At 45.6% G+C, this 20,147-nt stretch overlaps 1 protein-coding gene across 5 annotated transcripts in view; it reads right to left on the bottom strand.

Annotated features, from left to right (window-relative positions):
- Positions 1-20,147, bottom strand: part of Slc22a23 (solute carrier family 22 member 23) — a 188,265-nt gene that overhangs the window by 136,743 nt on the left and 31,375 nt on the right. Inside the window, exon 2 of one of the 5 annotated variants that reach the window (XM_035442913.1) lies at positions 5,931-18,696. The exons of the other annotated variants lie outside the window; for them this stretch is intronic. Coding sequence (XP_035298804.1) covers positions 18,577-18,696 — 120 coding nt within the window. The 3' untranslated portion in view covers positions 5,931-18,576. Of the gene's footprint in view, positions 1-5,930; positions 18,697-20,147 lie in introns of those variants that run through there. 5 annotated transcript variants of the gene reach the window in all.

Raw genomic sequence — 20,147 nt, forward strand, 5'->3', positions numbered from 1 at the left:
GATATGCACACTAATTTATCCTAACTAATAAACACTGCTCACTTGAGAACTCAAACTAATGTCCTGTACAGCTTAGAGGGCTTCTTCTAGTGCGACACAGTACATGAACAAAACTGGCCTGTCACATTAATATTTAAGCGCACCCACTCACTCAGGACAAGAGCCAAGTGTGGAGAACTTCTGACTGAGATCAGAAAACCCTCAGCCTGGTGAGGACTTAGAGGGAGAAACCTGGCTTAGCATGGCTCTATGAAGTTCCCTCTACAGTCAACTTACCACACCTCCTATTCGAAAACCTGAACTCCAAGTCCTGTTACTGAGTCATGTCCTATACCTCATCAGCTCTGAAAAGACCCTTCATAGAACTGCTCTCCTGTGACACACCCGGCTCAGCACCTACTTGAAAGACTAAGCCTCCTCTTCCCACCGGGGGCCAGAGGCATGACTCAGTGGCAGATGGCTTTTCAGTGTGCTAGACCCTGGATTTCCTTCCCAATACCATAAAAAGGCCCCTCCAACCAAAACCTATATTCACCACAACCGAAGTATGCTAGACCTTCCCTACTATTTACACTTTTTCTTTCAGTGAGTTGATGACCTTTGCAAACAGAAGACTAAGAGAAAGAGGTATAAAATACAAATGCATAGATTAATACAGTTCCACATTCCCATGAGGACAATCAACTCAGCTGAAGGTCTCCCTCCCAGGCTACATCAGGGCCCCTTCCCTATGTCCCTAGGACATTGTGCATTCATGATAAAATACCTAGGTGACCACAGTACACTGTAAGTGCCTATTTACAAGTCCTTTCACTCAGGAGCTGAAAAACTGTAGCCTATGGGCCCAGTACCCTTCTGCACCTACTTTTGTAGCTTTGTGACCACACAGCCACACTTCATCTATATGCTTACTATGCCTGCATATACATTACAATAGTAATTTGAGCCGCTGTGAAGATGACAGTATACCCCCTCACGTGCCCACAAATAAAAATGTTTACTATTTGATCTTTATAGCATCACCATCAAAACTTAAGTTTGGTTGTCTTTGTGACTGTTTCCCACAAGTTTTAGCTGAGGAAGGAAGATTCACCTAGAATGTAGGTGATATCATCCCATGGATTGGGGGGTAGCAGAATGGAAAAGGAAAAAAAGGAGACAGCTTAGCACGAGCATCTCCTCTCTCTCTCTCTCTCTCTCTCTCTCTCTCTCTCTCTGCTTCCTGGCTGTGGGTACCACGTGACCAGTCACCTCGTGCTCCTGCCATGACAGAGCACAACTTCAAGCATAAGCCACAGAAAGCTTTCCTCCCCAGAGTGACTTCTCGTCAGTATTTTGTCACAGCAAGTAGAAAAGCAACTAATACAGAAATATCTTTTCCTTTTCTGAGACCTCGTCTCTACCTGGGGCCTACACAGGCCTCTAATTCCAGCCTTGTCACGGCCTCCTGCATTATAAGTGTGAGGCGCCATTTTGTCTTATTTCTCTATGCTTACTAAAGACGCCAAGGACTTGGAACAAGGGAGGAAGGAGGGCATTGCCCTGGAGGACTCCTACTCCCAGAAGCCACAGGGCTCCCCACCTGTGCTGTGTTTGCTGAGCCATGATGTTTATCCCCCTAATCCTTTGCTTCTTCATGATTTCTTCAAACATACTTTATTTAAATAATATATGATGGTATGTAAAATTTATGGTAGAATGTAGTTTTGAAACCTTATACTCAATTCTTTACTGTGAGTGGTTTTCTCCTAGGGAATGATATTACCGTTTTCTTATTAAAATTGGTGGAGAAATAGGCACACGGAAAATTTATTTTTAAAAATAGAGAATTCCCTTTTAAAAGAACAAATCTACTTCACAAATTAAGTGTTCTTCCTGGGGCACTCTGCCAGCTACTTTGACAAGGCTGTCACTCACTCATCAACACAGACCGCTTTCATGGGCACTGACATCTATGGGGGCTGAGAATGGTGCTTGAGTGTAACCATCAGGAGTAGAGCAGGGAATCACAGTGACAGCACAGATTTTTGACTCCGATGAACAGGCATCTCCATTCCAGTTCTGCCCCATGACAGCAGTGTGACCCTGGACAAGGAATTGACCGTTGTGCAAGTTCTGTTTCAACATGGGTGCTGTGGGAGGCACACGGCCTACAATGCATGGTTGTTGTGAGGGTCAAGAGCAATGCTGGGGGTGTACCAGGGCAGTGACTGGCACATGCTGGTGCTTTGTATTGTTTTGTCCGCCTGCTGAGCAGTCCTCAGGGTTCGATGACTGTTGGTGAGTAACACTTGAGTCTAAAAGCAACACAGCGACTGCCAGAAAGATTTTCATTTACTCATTAAGTCACATTGGTCTGGTCCGATTATGGAGCGTTTTACTATTCTATAGCGTGTCTGCACAGCCAGCACTGGGTAGAAGAGAGCAGATGTGAGGATAGAAAAGGCCCTGTGTGAGCAACTGTGTTCCTAGCTGCACGGTGTTACATGGTAGTCGCCACAGTTTTCAAGCCCTCCTAGATAGATCTCCAGAGTATGATGCCCTTCACTTTGACCTTCCCAGCAGCATCCTAGGAATTACAACTCAGCCCTTCCTGGAATCAGCCCTTAAGTACACCATCTCACTGACCTTGAGCAAAGGGTGGCAAGATGGCTCTCAAAAGCTGACATGTTAGACTCTAATGGGTGCTTACCCCCCCACACACACCTTGAGCTATTAATCTCCTACAAACACTATGATGAATTGGCAGTGTGGTAGCAGAAGGTGACCAAGCAGTTTCAGCTGGGGCTCAACCCTTCAGTTACAGCCCTTGGGTCCAGAGAGACAAGGGCATGGCTGCACTCCATGCAGACACTGGTGAGAACAGGTCCCTGGCTATGTGGGTGCCTCTGGCATTCTGGAGAGAAGCTAATTAAGAAATGTCCAAGACGTCTTCTCAAATCAAAGCTGAAAGCATTGGCAAGCTGAAGGCAGGAAGCCTTCCTGAAGAGTGCTGCTGGCCACGGGTGATTGGTTCTTTGATGGATGGGTATGGGTTGGGGAAATGCAGTATGCAGAAGAAAACTCACATCTTGTCAGAGAGTCCTTCATAAGCCAAGGTTGTTGCAGAGTTGCCCACACATGGCTCTTCACCATGATCTTGCAACCTTTACTCTTGGGAGGCTTCAACCCCTCCCACCTGCCTCAGGATTTGAAGTCTGTAACAGGCCTGGGATGAGTAGATCCAGTGGGGATCTCCTGTTGGCACTGGGACTAGGATTCTGTGACACTCTGGAGATAGCTGCGATACTGCATTTAGTGAGTGGGATTTGTGGGTTTGTGGCATGGTTCATCTTAACAAACCAGGACACTGGAGTTCAGGAAGGAACTCCAGCCTTTCCAAAGTAAGGTTCTTCATCCCCTATGGATTAGTACACAGAGTGAAGCCCTGCCAAAGTGGGGCAAGGGACAATCAAGCTGGCCCATGTAGCATTTCCCCAAATCAAATCAGAAGCAAAAGACAGGCTGAACAGGTAAACTGACTGATCTGAGTAGCTGGTAAAATGGCTCAGTGGGTAAAAGTCCTTACTGTAAGAAACTGGCGATCTGAATTCGACCCACAGAATCCATATAAAGGTGGAAGTACAGAACTGCTCTGTGTCTGCAGATGCACACCCACTCACATACACACACACACACACACACACACACACACACACACACACACACACACACGCACATCACCACCACTACCACCACCATCAATAACAACAACAAAAAAATAATAAAAAATAATTTTTGAAGTGAATGATCCATAAAGGGAGCTCTTTGTATTCAATGTATTTACAGTCACTGCTCCATTAACAGATGATGTGTTTGCTGGAGACATCAATCCTCAGAGGGCATCAATAGGGGGTCATCTAAGTAAGAGAATCAGGCTGGACATGGAGCTCATATGAAGGCCCTGGGTTTACACTCTAGCAACAGAATACAAAAAAAGAAAAGAAAAAAAAAAAGAACAAGGTGGAGAGAGCATCAACAGATGATAATAATTATTTTGGAAATAATTTTCAGAAATGTTTAAAGAAACTTAAGTTGATGTCTCATTTGCAGGACCTTCTCATTGCCTCTGAAATGTCAGTATGAACCCTGAAAGGGGACTCGTGCTCTGTGTGACACATTTTCCAAACTGATCTTCTCAGGGGGCTATCACTACTAACAGGTTAGGACATGGGCAAATATTAAACACCCTTAGGATGTGACCTGCAAAAGGTCAGTCATAACAGAAAGCAGTCAACTGTGAAAGTCAAGTCTAACTGCCCGGCTCATGTGCCCCTCTGTCAGGACAATCATTCGGCCCGCCAAGGTTCAGTGGTGGCTCTGTGCTATGTAAGCCGTTTCTTACATGACCTTAGCCTCTCTGAACTCATCTTGCTACCTAAAACCAATAATAAAAACAGTGTGGCGCCAAGTGCAATCCACTCATGTGTTTAGAGTACCAGTCTCAATAGCTCAAGTGCCCATCCCTGGTATCATGGCTAAAGCTTGGTCTACACATGAGATCTAATTAACATTCATCTTGAAAAGGGAAGGAGAACCTGACACAGGCTACAATATAGGGGTCCTGAGGACACTGTGCTCAGTGTAGCTAGCTGCCTGAGAAGGACACTTCACTGCATGATTTGACTTACGAAAGGTCCCTAGAGGACCCAATGCATAAATGCAGAGCATATGGGCTGGCCAGAGCTGGGATAGAGACACAGGAAGTGAGAAGTAGAAGGGTGCAGATGACTAGTCTGGAGAGACGAAGAGGCCCTGGAATCAGAGAGTGGCAATTTCTGCACAATGTAAATGTAATTCACACCAATGAAGCTTGTAATTCAAAAGCAGCTAAGAGGGAAAACATGTTTATATATATATATTTATATATATATATATATAATATATATATATATATATATATTAAATACAGATGTGCAGTACTTTGAGAACCCTTTGCAGACAGCCCTGGAGCAGCCCCTGCCTTCAAGCCTGTCTTCAGTCTTGTTTGCCACCTTCCTGAGACATGTTTGAGATCTAGCCCTTGAAGTCCAGCATTTTCCATCACTGGCAGGCCACCCGAAAGCCATTTGCTGTCAGCACGTGTCCTTTTCCCCCACACTTGCCTGTGGAGGACAAAGTAGAGATGCCTTGCCCACCAGCAGGAAGAGTGACCAGCCTACCCCACCTCACATAGTTATCCACTTCTCCCAGCCGCTCACAACACCCAAGCAGCTGGTCTCACATCGCAGGCTCTATCCCCCCACACACACACACACAGCTTTTCTCCCTCTGCTTCACTGCTCAGGGCCAGGGTCTAGGCAGCCCTGCCAGGAGTCATCAGCGTGCATAAGGAGTAAGAAATGAGAGGCAGGTGAGGTGACGCTGGGAAGGAGACCCACTCATGGACTGAACACTGAGCTAGAAAGAATGGGGGGAAAAACAGGGCCAGATCCTTGGGTAACCTCTGACACCCGGGTGGTACAGACTTGAACCTTTATCCAGGGTAGCATTCAAAGGCTATTAAAATGCATCCTCAATCCAAGTGTAACTCAGTGGCAGACCTGTTATAGTTTACTTTGGGCTTTTGATGGATACTGTTAACTGTTTAAAACATCTAGAATTCAGCATGGCATCATATGGCTTTAATCACAGCATTTGGGAAGCAGAAGCAGGCAGATCTCTGTGAGTTCAAAACTAGCCTGGTTTATATAAAGAATCTTATGCCAGCCAGAACTATACAGTGAGGTCCTATCTGAAAACACAGACACAGACACAGACACAGACACAGACACACACACACACACACACACACACACACACACACACACACACACACACACACACACACACACACACACACACACACACACACACACACAACACACACACACACACACACACACACACACACACACACACACACACACACACACACACAAGTCCTAATCAAGGATATTAGCCTAAGTGTAGGGGAAGCTGAAGGCGTGGCTACAGCTTCCCCTACACCTAAGTGCCAGCCTTTCAGAATATGCTATCTGTGTGTGGACACAAGGCTTGTAAGCTATTGCCCAGTCTCTGATGAACAGGTTTGAGACAGGATAAATACAGAAAGGAACGGGGTTAGTAGCCCCAAGGTTGTAGATTTGGAAAGTAGGGATAGAAAGGAGATTCTAAAATAGAAGACACTTAAGGGAAGTTAGGTAGTACTCCTCAGTTGAGATGTCAAATAGCCTGGGGACAAATGGAGTCAAAGGAAGAAGGTCCTGGAAGTGAGGGAACAAAGTGGACAGGTATGACCCAGGGAATAGTGGCCTTTGCTAAAGTCGATCTCATTTATGTGTCCTGGCCCATCATACATCCTGTTTTAGGCTGAAAGCTAACTGCAGGGGCTAGAGAGATGGCTCAATTAGTTAACAGTACTTGCTTCTCCTGTAGAGGACCTAAAAGAGGTTCCAGCTACCATGGCAAGCAACTTATAACTGCCTATAACACTCCAGACCCAAGGGATCCAATGCCCTCTTTTGACTGCCAAGGTCACCTAACTTTAGATGCATATATCTCAATATACTCGTACAAATACACACAATTAAAAATAAAATATATTTTTAAAGTTAAGGGAAACTGGAACTATATAAGATATTATTCAGACTGAGTTTCCTTATGTGAAATTCTTGGGATCAGAGGTGCTTCAAGTTTGTAATTTTTTTCCAGATATTGAAATGAGGATATCGGAGGAAATGAGATATTGGAGAAGATTCAGTGCTGACACAAAATTCATTTATGTCTCAGATATACCTTGCATGCAAGGCCTGAAGATAATGTTATACAACATTTTTCATAATTTTATGCACGAAACGGAGTTTAATGACCATTAAATTTTCTACTTGTGGTATCATGTGGCCATTAAAGAAGCTTTAAATCTTAGAGCATTTTGTATTTAAATTTATGGAATTTGTATTTTTGAATTATGGGTTCTCAACCTGAAGCAGGTGACTGACTATATTAAGAGGCCCACTGTAAAGTCCTCGCAGAATGACTAGGGTTAGAGGCCAGTCTCCAGCACACACTCTGCTGAGGGGACCTCTGCCACAAAGCCTCATGGAATAAACATGTCTTTTCCACTTTGAAGAGCATGTTCCAATCCTGAGCAATTTTCTATGACTGCTCAGTGAGAAGTTGGTAGCCAGGTGCAAACGCCAGCCTGTGTTCCAAATGCTCAAGGCCCTGGGCATAATTCACATCACAAAAAGAAGACAAAATAAACCTTTGTATTTTGATATTTTGATAGATGCTGCCATTGTTAGAAATACCTAGTGAAGGATTCCAGCCTTTTCAAAGAGGAACAAATTCCTGACCCCTGCTCCTCCAGATAGATATCCTCACTTCCATACTGTTAGCAGGGCTGCTCTTTGGTTGCCTTGGAAGTAAGCAAGGCAGAACTTGTAGTTACTGGTCACCTGTCATCTGTCTTTCCTCTTGGGCACCATCATTTCAACAGCCACTAGGCTGAGAGAATCACTCAGAATATTTCAGGGCTCCACCTCTAAATGGTTATCTTATTGGAAGGAAGTTTGCCTGGCTCAGAAAGAAGTCAAGGTGTTCCCCAGCTGGCCTGATTCTGCCATTCAACTCGACCTGAAGAACAGGAGGAATGATAGACACAAGGACATGATGAGTCTTGCAGTAGTCAGGGAAGTCTATGGTGCTGAACAACCAAACGCACTTTAGCAAGTGCAGAGAGACGCACAGTATAGAAGACGTGTAGTGGGGTAGGCAAGCCTTCATCAGAGTTCCATACTCTTGGGTCAAACAAGCAAACAAAAGAACATGGCCTCTCAGGAAGCCAGAAAGGGGCCTAGGAGAGGGGAAATGGGGGCTTTACGGGCAGGAGTGTATAGAGCAAATGTGACATGAGAGTGAGAGTGGGAGAGTTGACAATGGAGAGGTTTGAGCAGGGGTGGGAATAGGGACACGAAGATGGGGAAAGACGGGAGAGTCAACCAAAACTCTGCATATGAAAACTCTGGAAGAAAACCTGCTCTTCCTGCAAATCTAAAAACATGAAATAAAATCCTGCTTGAAAGGAGGTATCCTGTGTGAATGGATAAAACTTTCCAGAAGCCATGGGTTATCGAGTGGAGATCCACCAGCCTTTCTGTGAGTTGTTGGTAAGGGAGGTCCCTATTGTTGAAAACACCATAGGCTATAGTTCCAGGACATAGAGAAATCAAACCAGGACTGCGCTAGCAGCTCCCTCCCTTTCAGCCAGCTTTCATAGTGTCAGAAGGTGTTGCACAGGCTACTTGGTAGGAAAACCATCAATAATTTTACTCAGCTGTGAACACTGTGAGTGACAATACCAACCTGCCATGCAAAATGTACCCATTGGCTGTACAAGAGTAGCTGATACTTCGCCAATTGGATTTCAAGCCTACTTCATAGGAGGTATCTCACACCAGGCATTGAAAACCTGTTTGAAAGTCTGTCTGGTGAAACCACAGGCTTTAGTACGGAAGCTATTGTTGTCGTTTTCCTTGATGGATATGTTATGCCTATCAAATTGCCTTCTAAATATTTACATTTGGGCCTATAGGTTAGTGTTACTGTCAATGCTGGTAAGAAAAGCTTCACTTTGCAGTGAGTAGCAATTACTGCAGTGATTCATAACTAGTCAAAGTACTGAGAATAAGTGCCTATAGTATGTTCAGCCCTAACCATCATCCCCTCCAAGGCTCAAGGAACATCACAGAAGAGGGAGCAGGAAGAATGTAGGAGCCAGAGGAGTGCTATGGAACTCTGACTTCTGGGCTTGACAGGGTTCCTGCACTCATGAATTTGCAGCAAAAGACTGAGTGTGACATTCTTGTGAGGGGAGGGGCTCACAAGATCTCACTGCTGTCCGAGACTCTATAGGCAGCTAACAGTTGCTGGAGGAGAGAAGAGACATTTTCTTCAGTAGTGTACCGCTGGTAGGTTGCCCTCACTACTGTAAATAACCCCCAACTCATGTTCATGTAAACAACCCTAAAAAACTGGCTCATCAAAACCAAAAAAAGCATGAAACTAGAAAGGAGACAAGAGAACTGGGCGGGGGTAGGGGGAGGTTGGCAAGAGGAATGGGAGTAGCAGGGATAGGAGGAGATGAGAGATGGTAGTGGAGAATGAAGGTGATCAAAACACATTCTATATGTGAACGACAATGTCACAATAAAACCTATCATGATGCATCACTAATGAGGAGAGATAAATGTAAAATAAACAAACCTTCAAAAAGCAATGGGGGGGGGCCACAAGGACTGAGAAACCGTGTTTGTGTGTGTGTGTGTGTGTGTGTGTGTGTGTGTGTGTGTGTGTGTGTGTGTGTAGACAAGGATCCATTTTGCAAAAGATGTATTGTTTGTGCAGAAGGAGAAGAAAGGTGGAGAATAAAGAATCTCCTGTCCAAAGCCTGCTTTGTCCATTGCTCCCTCATCACACTCTGGAGGACTCCAAAGCATTTGTTCTATTCAGCAGTCCCCTTATCTGACAAGGATGAGTTCCAGGGCCTCTAGTGGGAGACTGAAACAGAAAATAGGGCTCAGCTTTATTTATACAATTGCTACATAGACATGCCTAAGGCTTAAGTTTAATTTGTAAATTAGGTATAGTAAGACACTAATAGCAATTCAGAATAAAATAGAACTGTAACAATATGTAGCAATAGAAGTTATCTAAAATCTTTTTAAAAAGACTCCTTTCCACCCAACAGGAGCATTTATCCTGCCATTGTTCTCTGAGCAATACAGTTTCATAACTGCTGACACTGTATCTATCTTGTATGAGACATAGTAACTAACCTAGAAATGATTCAAGTGTACAAGAAAGTGGGTGTAGGTTTTGTGCAAACACTGCCATTTTACAGAAGGGACTTGAGAATCTTTGGACTTTGTTATGTTCAGGAGTCCTAGAAACGATGTCCAGCAAACACTGAGGGATGGCCATACCATTCAGGAACATTTGTAATGAATGCTCTGATGTGCAACCATTCTCAACAGCGATGCTAATACCAAGACTACAGATTATCTGGCCTCATGGATAGAACCTTCCGGAAGAGGCACGATGAAGCAGTGGTTGAAATGTTTTGAAAGCAGTGGCTGATGAAGGAGAAAGCCGACTGGAGGTGAGAAGGAAAACTCAATGAACTACACTAACAATCCCAGGAATATCCTTTTGCTCCAAGCCTCCCTCCACCCATACAGTTCTATCTGCTCCAGTTCTATCCAACAGGACCCCCAGTTTCCAAGGCACTTGTCTTCTTTCTGTTACCACTCACTCTTAACACACTGTCATGTGTGTTTGTAACTATGGCATTCTGGATCTTCTTGTGTGGTCTTCAAAACCTCGTATATTTTCAGTTCTGAGTTGTAAGTTCAAAGAGATCAGGAACGAAAGATTGCCATGTACTATCACCTCATTGTAGTTAAGGGGAAAATGCCTTTGGGGACTTCAAAACCTCATCCCGTATGATAAACTATGAGTCTTTAAAGTCTCTGGCAACCTCTGCCTTAGTGTGGAAAGGAATCCCTCAAAGACCAAGTGTTAAAGGCCTGGTTTCTGTCTATGGTGCTGTAGGAAGACAACGAGCCCACTAGGAGGTGGGCCTTGAAGGGGATATAAGGGCCTCAGCTCTTTTTCTTCTTCTGACCCAACTTCCAAGCCCCATAAGGAGAAAGTCTTCCTCTACCACACACTCCAATACAGCACACAGCCTTATTGAGGCTTAGAAGCAAAGGGCCAACTGAATGTAAAAGGGCATCTCCAAACCTGTAAGTCAAAACACACCTTTCTTTTTGCATTGATTAGCTCGGGAGCTTTGTCTCACTAAAGGTTGGTTGACACACCTTCACCAGTTAAGTGTGATTCATTCTGGCTCCCTCCAAAACTACTTCTGAAAAACAAGATTCATCACCAGCATGGCGTCCTGCCTTCTTCGTTACCCCTCCCTCTGACCGCTTTTCAAAGATTCTGCTTAAAGAGAACTAGAGTTACAAATGGAATAAGAAGGCAAGTGAGAAATCCATTACACAGGCAAGGATATTATCGGACTTGCCAGAAACTTGTTAAAAATAAATCTATGAAAGTGAAGTAATAATTAAACAAGAACTATCTAGCCTGGAGCTCAGGGTGAAGGCTCACTATGCAGTTGAGCTGCAGAGACCACCAAACTGGAAAATAGAGCCCTCTTTTTGCATGTCATCTGCTTTCACTGGGCTTACCTAGGTGAGGATCCCTCTGGTGGCTGACAGCAGCTTCTGAGGATCAGCCAGATCGGTGTCCCATGCCAGCACATGGCCAGGTCTCACTTACTAGCAGTACCAAAGAATGCCAAGCGCACTCAGAAACAGATCTAATACCCACTCAAGGGACCATAAGTGAGTGGGCAGACAGTGCGGTGAGCAGCTAAGGAGGGCCAGATCTTGCTGGGGAGCTTGGGCCTGGGGACCTGGATGGTGGGTACAAGAGCCACTTAGACATCAGTCTTGCTTAACAGATGGCATACTGTCAGAACACAGTCCAAGAATGGAGTCATGTAAGGAGAATTGGGAGTGTTTGTGAGAAAACTCCAAGAAAATAAGAAAAGAGTCTTGTGACCTCAGTTTCTTCAAAACATGGGATTGTTCTTGGAATGTGTTTTTGTGCTCCTCCCAGGTGTAGCAGGTAGGAGTGAGCTTACTACAAATTATTCGTTATAACAGGCTTTTCTTATTTGCTTATATGCCTCTATGGAAAAACATGGGTTTTTGTGCTTGTTTGTTTCTGTTTTTTGTTTTTGTTTTTGTTTTTTGTCACAAGCAGCTTGTCTGCCACATCATGCTGCTTGCGCTTGTGATTGGACACTTTACTCCTGTGACTTTTCTTAACCATCAGAGTATGAACTGTCTAATGCTCTGAATAAAGTTGGATGTTGCCTGAGACTTCAGTCCTTACTTATTGGCTCCATTCTCCCAGGTCCCACCACCTCTAAAGCAGAGACAACATACTTCCTTGAAGAGGTGATAAGTGTGGTTGTCCATCCTCAGCCCAAGTAAGAGGTATTCTGCTCTGGCCACTAAGGCTTACTGCCTGGCACTGAGGAAGGAAGTGGGCCCCTGTCTATTACTGAGCATATGTCACCAATGCTAATGAATAGCCCTGGCCTCCAGTATTCTATGTCTGTGTCCTGTGGGAGAGCTTTCTTTGCCTGCTGCCTGAAACACCAGAAAACTACCTCCCTAGGAATTATTTATGGAGAAGGTATGTCTGAATTAGAGACATTTTGCACACAAATACCATTTGTTTACAAATAAATGTTTCCTTTTCTGGTAACCCTTATTCTCAGGAGAAGTGCAAAGCTCCAGCTTTCAAGAGGGATTAGGAATGGTCCCTAACTGCATTCTAAACACATATTCTTACACCCACAGATAAGTGTGTGGTCCTTACCCCTCATCAAAGAAACATGTCTTTGCAACCGATGAAGACCAATACAGAAAACTACAACCCATCAAAATGCAGAGAACAAGAAACTGTGATGCCCAGTCCTAACAACAAACGACTGTGCTTAAGGCTCAGGGACCACTGCAGAAGAGAGGACAGAAAGATTTAAGAGGCAGAGAAACGGGAAGTTTCTCTGCTGTAAGAATGTGTCTCCTAGAAATGTCAGAGCAGCCACACCTATGAAATCTCTTCAACATGCTGCCTAGGCAGGACCTGAGCAAGGCATGGCAACACGGAAAGGGTAAAGTTAATGAGGCCTCAATACAAAGAGGCCAGCCCTGAAATCATAGACATACAATACATACAGATAACATTATACTGACTGATTTGGTTGTATTTATTATTTAGGAGTGTGTGTGTGTGTGTGTGGCATGTGTTCGTGGTGTGTGTAACAACAATTAAAAAGATGTCATGAGTTTGAGAGAAAGCAAGTGAGAGGATGAAGGGAAGAGACAGAGAGAGGGAAGGAGGGGGGATGATGAAATAATAATTTCAAAAAATTATTTTTTAAAATAGAAGTAGAAAGAAACAAGAGGGGCTAAAGATAGAACTCAGTGGTGTGCACCTAGCAAGCAGAAGGCCCTGGGATTGATTCTCAATCCCTCATGCACACCAAAAAAGAGAGTCTTGGTCATTAGTAATCTCCTTTTGTGCAGAAACAAAACATGTAAAGGCTGTGTTCCCAGGTATGCTGCTGGCTGTAAGCATGGCTAAACTTTATTAGCACCGAGGAGCTTCAGGAGATGACTGCCCTGATGGACAGTGTGATCCCTCCTTCCTCCCTAGATTCTCACTTGCACAGCAGAGGAGCCCAGGTCACATTGCTGATTCTCCACATCAGGACATCTGCTGGGTGTGGTCAGAAAATACCCGTCCCTCCCTCTTATCAGCCTAAGCCAGACTTTCTACACGCGGGGCATCAGGGCTGGATCCAGATCTATAGGATGAGCGGCAGCCTTGGCCTCTACCAGCTAAATGCCAATAGCAGCCATAGGTTCCCCCATCCACCTAGGCGTGACAACCAAATAAAGAGAATAAAAGTCCCTAAGGGGAATCATCCCACACAGAAGCATCCAGGGAGCATCTTTAAACCGCAGATGTCTCAGGGATTTCCCAAAGCTTTCCAGTAAGCCTAGGTGCTGTGGAGCGACCCACTCCTGACTCAGAGAGCTGTTCCTTCTAAGAAAAGGCACGGTGACAACAAGTTCTGGAAACCATCAGCTCACAATGATGATGCCATTCAGACCCCAGCCCTCATGGCTTCAGATATCCAGTGGCTTTTTAAGATGAGCAGAACTTCTTTTCATTATCAATAGTTCCGAGGATTTGTACTTGGGGTTTGAGCCGACCTGTATGTGGGTTATGTTAGAATTAAATCATGTGATCTCACTCAGATGGGAGCCATTTCCCCTAGAACCTGTGTGTTCAGAATGGGGCAATGTTTAGTGACAGGGCCTTCAACGAGGTCAGGAAGTCATGTAGGTGGTCCCTAACCCAATATGACAAGTGCCTTTCCAAGAGGAGGGGTTGGGGGAGATGACTCAGTGATAGGGTACAGGCTTGGTATGCCAGAGGCTCTAGGTTCCATCCCAGAACAGAAAAAGAGGAAGAGACGAGGACAGGTACACGCAGAGGTTAGATGGTGAGTAGAAAGGAAAGGCAACCACTGGCAAGTGGAAGCGTGTGTCAGGAGAAACCATGCCTGTTTTGCTGTGATCTGAGTGTACTTCAGCAGGCACAGCTGAGAAAATTCATGTCCCCTGTTTTTTTAAACTGCCTGTCTTTGTTGTTTGTGATGGCAGCTGTATGAGCTAATCCAGGGAGGCCAACTGAAGCCTCTCAGCAGTCCCATGAAATCTGTCATTTGACTAGCCTGACCATCATCTGCAGCAGCAGAGACCACAGAGTGGCCAGTGGGTACACTGAACTACACTGCCACCTCCCAGGGGTGTATACAGGCACGAGAAATGACATGTAGGCAGGGACACACTCGCAGGTGAGACAGAACTTGCTGAGCGTGTTTCAGAAGGTGGCGACTAATGTGAATATGTGATGGGGCTGTGGGCAGAATCCTGGAGACGGGAGCGTGAGGCTAGGACAAGGCGGGCTTCTCTCCTCTGTGTCTCCCCATGTTATAAAACCTCCCTCTTCTGTCATTTTCCTGTTTACAAATTTCAAGAGACTCGTTGTTTACCGCAGGAGGGGGAACCAAATTCCTACCTAGAGATGAACTCCAGGGCCAAGGAGAGTGGAGTCTACATCCAGGCTGGGCCCCTCCACACCCTGTCCATGTCCCCTCTCAGCTATCACCAGCTCCTTGGCAGAGGAAGTTCTGTCTCCACTCGTAGTCAAAACACACACCCTTCTCCTGGGCATCTGATATGGCACATCCGGCCAGGGCCTTCCTGCCTCCTTTGCACCTCTGGAAACCTTCTGGGCTCCTGGAAACCTTCTGGGCTCCTAGGCTTCAATGTTTCCTCTTATCTGGGCAACACACCCACCCTCCGAGCTGTGCCCACCTCTGCACCTCTAAGCCTCAGGTCCTGACCCCACTCTCTGTCTGGATCCTCACATTACAGATGTATTGACCCCTGCATGAGCTCCTTCTCCAGGTCTATGTCACCATCTATGACACCTTCCCCTGGTGGCATTCTGGGACAAAGACCAGAAGCAGGTCCTACATGGGACCAGAAAATTGCCTGTGAGAGGGAAAATGAGAGGGATTGTACTAGTTGTCTTCAACAGCACAACTCGAGTTCATAATCATGCTCTTTGCAATGACCCAATGAGAGGGGTGCAGCCCAAGTGTCAATCATGGATGAAAGCCTAAACAAAATAGGGTGTATTCATAAATATAGCACAATTCACCTTTAGAGAGATTCTGACACATGCTACAACCCAGATGAACCTTGGGGACATCTTCAGCAACATATGACAGTTGCATGGGGACATATATTATGTGTCTCCATTTATATGAAATACCTAGAACAGTCAGAATCACAGAAAAAAGAAAGTAGAATGGTGGCCACTCTGGTGGCTGGAGGTTGAAAGATGAGAAGTGACTGTTTAAATAGGGACTAAGCTATAGCTGAGAAGATGAAAGGGGAAGACTGAGTGAGGCTATGCAAGTGTGTGAACAAACACAGTGACACCAAACATTCTTTTTTTTTTTTCCTCCTCTCCCTCCCCGGACACTAAACATTCTTAACAATGGACAATTTTGTGATTTATGTTATCAAAATTTAAAAAGTTGAAACTTTTTTTAAAAACATAAGACAACAACTTTGTGTTCACTCCACATGTTATATATACACAGTTGCCACTGGGGACTTCCACAGTGTGAGACAAGCAAGGGTGCTCAATTTGTAAAGTGTCTTTTGAGCACAGAGAGGCGGCTTGTAATCTAATCTGGGAGGAAACACTATGAAGTGCAAATTATGAGGCTGAGAGCATAAACCATAATTCAGCATGACCTCTGGGAGCCCCTCTGGCATCCTCTCCTTTTTTAAAAACTGACACCAAGAAGTAAAATATAACTGCTAGCGCATAGGATCATACAAAGGGCTGACCCTTTTTCCAGTTCAAGAAGAAAAGTCTGATAAACACTTCCCTAGCAGTGCTATGACTTAACATTCTCTGCCACACATCCCTATGACTCAGCTCTTTGGTTTTCAGTCCAGATAAGTGAGCCGACAGCCTGACTGCTGGAGCTGCACTCTGCATGCAGCAGGAGTGGCTCCCTGGCTCCTCCATGTTGTACAATACACCTTCGGCCTCTGGAGACCTGAAACACACCTGCTCACGGCTTTGTGACACAGCTTCTTGGCAAAAGTGGGGCCTCTCCCAAAATAAGTTTGGCATTTTACCAAAAGAAATGTAGAAAGATATGTGAAATACAACAAAGTGGGGGGAGAAAATGATTGAATATAAACAAATAAGTAAAAATGAGACAGACAGGCTCAACCTTGAAGTGCTGGGCCTGCTTGGCTTTGCAGCAGTGACATCTGTGATGGTGCCCGGCAGAAACGGAGTCCCATCAGTTCCATAACCACCACCCTTCACAGAAGCACAGGGCCTGTTAGTCTCTGGTCACTTATGTGGAGGGAGCTATGCCACTGGGAACAGCCAGCCTTGAGTCAGACGAGCAAAGAAAAAGAACAAAATGACTAACTCCCACCACCCTGGAAGAAGTTCAATGAGTACTGTGGCCAAAACCAATGGCCTTGAAAAAAAAACTGCCCAGGGTGAGACTCTAGGTAGAGTGTCCTGTTCAGAAACTCTCTCTGCTTTCCACCTAGCCCTGCAGTGGGCGACTGTCACCATGGACACCACTCAAATTCCATCCTTGATCGTATTGTTCCCCAGGGCAGCACAGTCAGATATTACAGTGTGCTGAACTTACTCTGCACCACATGGCATTAATCTCCCGTTTCTTCTCTGATCCTGTGAGCCTCGAGCCCTGTGGCTAGTGACCTGTTTAGTTCTCAGATTAGAATCCTACCTACCAGCCAACCAACCACAAGAGGATCCTTGGTGGCCTGACTGCTACACCACTCTGGGTGCAGGATTCCCATGTACAGGGCACACCCAATTCTCCAGGGAGACACCTCTCCTTCTATGCCCCAGTGAGATAAATTACAGTTTCAGGTATGACCCTATCACCTCCTCCATCTCAGGGCTTCTCATACTGGCAGCCAGGTACCTCCTGTTTGCCAGGCGAAGGGGTGGGACAATGCTTCCCAGGTGTTCTGTCCTCTCACTACCTGGAGATAAGGCAGCAGGTACCCCACCCTGCTAATGAGGAAGCTGGAAAAAAATAATCTAGATTTAACAAGCTGATTCCAAGCTGGAGCTCTGACAGTGCCAACTACACCCGCCACCTGAGGAAACACTCCCTCACATTTCACCACGCCATGTTCGAGGGGCTGGCTTGGGCGTGTACAGTAAGAGTTTGTGGGTCAAAGACCTCCAGTGGGGCAAACAGACTGCAATCTGTGTAAGTGTGACCATCCCTGGGAGGAGTCAGTCAGACGATGCTGACTTGAGGGATGAACAGGGACCAGTGGGCTGAAGAATGAAGGCAAGGGTGTTCTGGGTTAGTGGAAGAGCTTAAGTCAAATGGTGAGGAGGAACTGAGGCCAGCTGGGACCTAGAGAGGTCCCCTACAACAAAAGAGTCATTGAGGAGGAATGGAATGGTAGGTAGAGCTTAGGTCAAAAAAGCCAAGCGATGACAGGGAGGCCCGAAAGGCTGCAAGAAGGAGACCCTCATAACAGGTTGGCATCTTAGTGTCTCTGTGTCTGTGGTTTCAAAGGAAGCAAGATGAAGCCAGGTAGGGGTCTACAATGGCCAAGGGGGCAGAGGTTAGAGAAATTTGCCCAGAGGCAAAAACCTACCCCCACAGAGCCACAGTATGACACACCTCAACTACACAGCAATCCAAATATATGCTTAGGGACATTCTTAGACCACAAAAGACCATCTGCTAGGTCACAAGAGTCAGTGAGTGATAAGAACTGGACATGCCAATTGCTCCTCAGCTCCATTTTATGTAATCTGAAGACTCTGGACAAGAAGGTCCTACCGATATGACACCCCACACCCAATGTGACCTCTGTCTAGCCTAGGGGTGCTGGGAAAGTGGACAGAGGATGCACATTCTTACCCTAATGTTTTCCAAATCTGCTTTCAGCCTTGTAGAAGTGTAATTAGCACACTTCCATTTTTAGCAGGAGAGTCAATGAAATGCTAGACTGTTCCTAAGGACCCAGCATTTCCTATCTAAGCCCAGGGAAAGGGGAGCGTTCAGGGCCTCCTGTCCTACTATGGGCTGCTCAATGTCTGGCTTGGACTCAGAGCTCCAGTTTGATATCCTACTGTTCCATCTCAGACCCTCCTTCCACTGAGCACCTTTCAGTAGCGTACACACACCAGGTCCCCCAGGGACCCCACAGGCTGCCTTTCTCACTGACAATCCACAGCAGCTGCAATGCTTGGGCCCAGGTCCTCTTCACTCCACCTTCCTGTCTGTCTTCCTTTCTCTCATCTCCATGTCATCACCTCTCTGATTGACTTCACATCTCTGGTAAACTGTGTTGTCTTCTGCAGACCAGGCTGGCCCAGCCCAGTACATGCTGCAAATCTCACCATCAAATCTTGATGCTGCCAGTAACAGAGAACTTTTTAAAAACATGAATTCTCACCGCTCCCCCCTCGTATCACCAACTCTGATCAGTACTCTGATGGTGGTTTTCCCTTTGCTCTGGAATTACAGAAAAAGTCCTTTACATGGGTTATGAGCCCTGGCCCTTGTCCTATTCCCAATGATGGGCAGTCTCAGGTTCCTGTATGCCACATGGGCCTTGCAAATGCTGTCTGCCCTCTGGGGACCTCTACTGTTGTTCTCTTTTGCCTCTCTCCCCATATACAAGCCTTAGTCCATCTCAGATACACCAGCCCCTGTAGGTCAGGTTTCTTTGTTCTGGCTTTTCATTCCCCTTTCTTTCCATACACTTATGTCAGTTAGGGGGTGCTTCCCTCATTAGCCTGCCAGGCCTATGAAAATTGAGCTATTTTCTCCCAGCACTGTATCCCCAGCACATGACACAATGACAGATTCAGAACACACACATGTAAAAAGGAGGGAAAAAGGAAAGACTGGGGATGGGGGCAAGCTTACACTTATTTCTGTGACAGATGCTTAATGACTAGCTTTCTAACAACAATCCCTAGTCTGTGATGCTTGCCAGTTTCCATGGTGGAAACACCTAAAGACACCTGGAAGACCCACCTGGAGTCACCAACAATATGTTACTGAATGTGAAGATGGGCATAGATGCCCACCCACAGTGGCTCTGTTATACTAACCACTGGCAATGCCAGGAACAGCATTCAGAAAATCTAATGTGCTTATAAATGACACCAACTCTTTGACTCAGCTCAAAAAGGCCAAAATGAATCACTACTTGCAAAAACTGTTAAGGACAGAAGAAGGGCTTGAAGTGGCTTCTAACAATAACACCACCCAAAACTATTCAGAACAAAATGATGAGAGAGAGAAGAGAGTCCCGCAGCCCTGGAGAGTGTTGTGTTCCCTGAGGGAGGGTGTAAGAGCTCTCCACAGAGCTCTGGCCTCTGCACTGCTGGATTGAGGGTAAGAAGCAAGTCGGTACAAAATGTGGGTTCTATTCCCATGTAGCAGTTCTAGAAATGTACCTTCACAGCACCATAAAAACAAAAGAGTTGCAATGCCAAACTGAAGAGAAAATGAAATCGTGAAAACACTAGAAGAAAATGCAGGATTCCCCCCAATCATCCAGGTCTATGGAAATCAAAGACCTATATCCAAAACTCAGAAGCCATGGAAGGAAAGACTAAGTCACTTGACTCTATCCAAACCAAGCTGCATGTACAACCAAGCAGCACAAGCAGAAACAGAAGCTTGGGTAATTACCCCAGGGAGACCATCTCAGAGACACAAGTGCTGCTGTCAGTCAGTTGGGAAATAACCTGAGAGTATGCATGCACTAGAAGGCACAGAGAAGGGGGACTATTCCAAGGATGGGGGATGCACAAAAATGGTGAAGCCACAGACAGAGACGAGCACAAATATG

The sequence above is a fragment of the Cricetulus griseus genome, chromosome 3, assembly GCF_003668045.3.
Source record: "Cricetulus griseus strain 17A/GY chromosome 3, alternate assembly CriGri-PICRH-1.0, whole genome shotgun sequence".
NCBI classification, from domain to species: domain Eukaryota; kingdom Metazoa; phylum Chordata; class Mammalia; order Rodentia; family Cricetidae; genus Cricetulus; species Cricetulus griseus.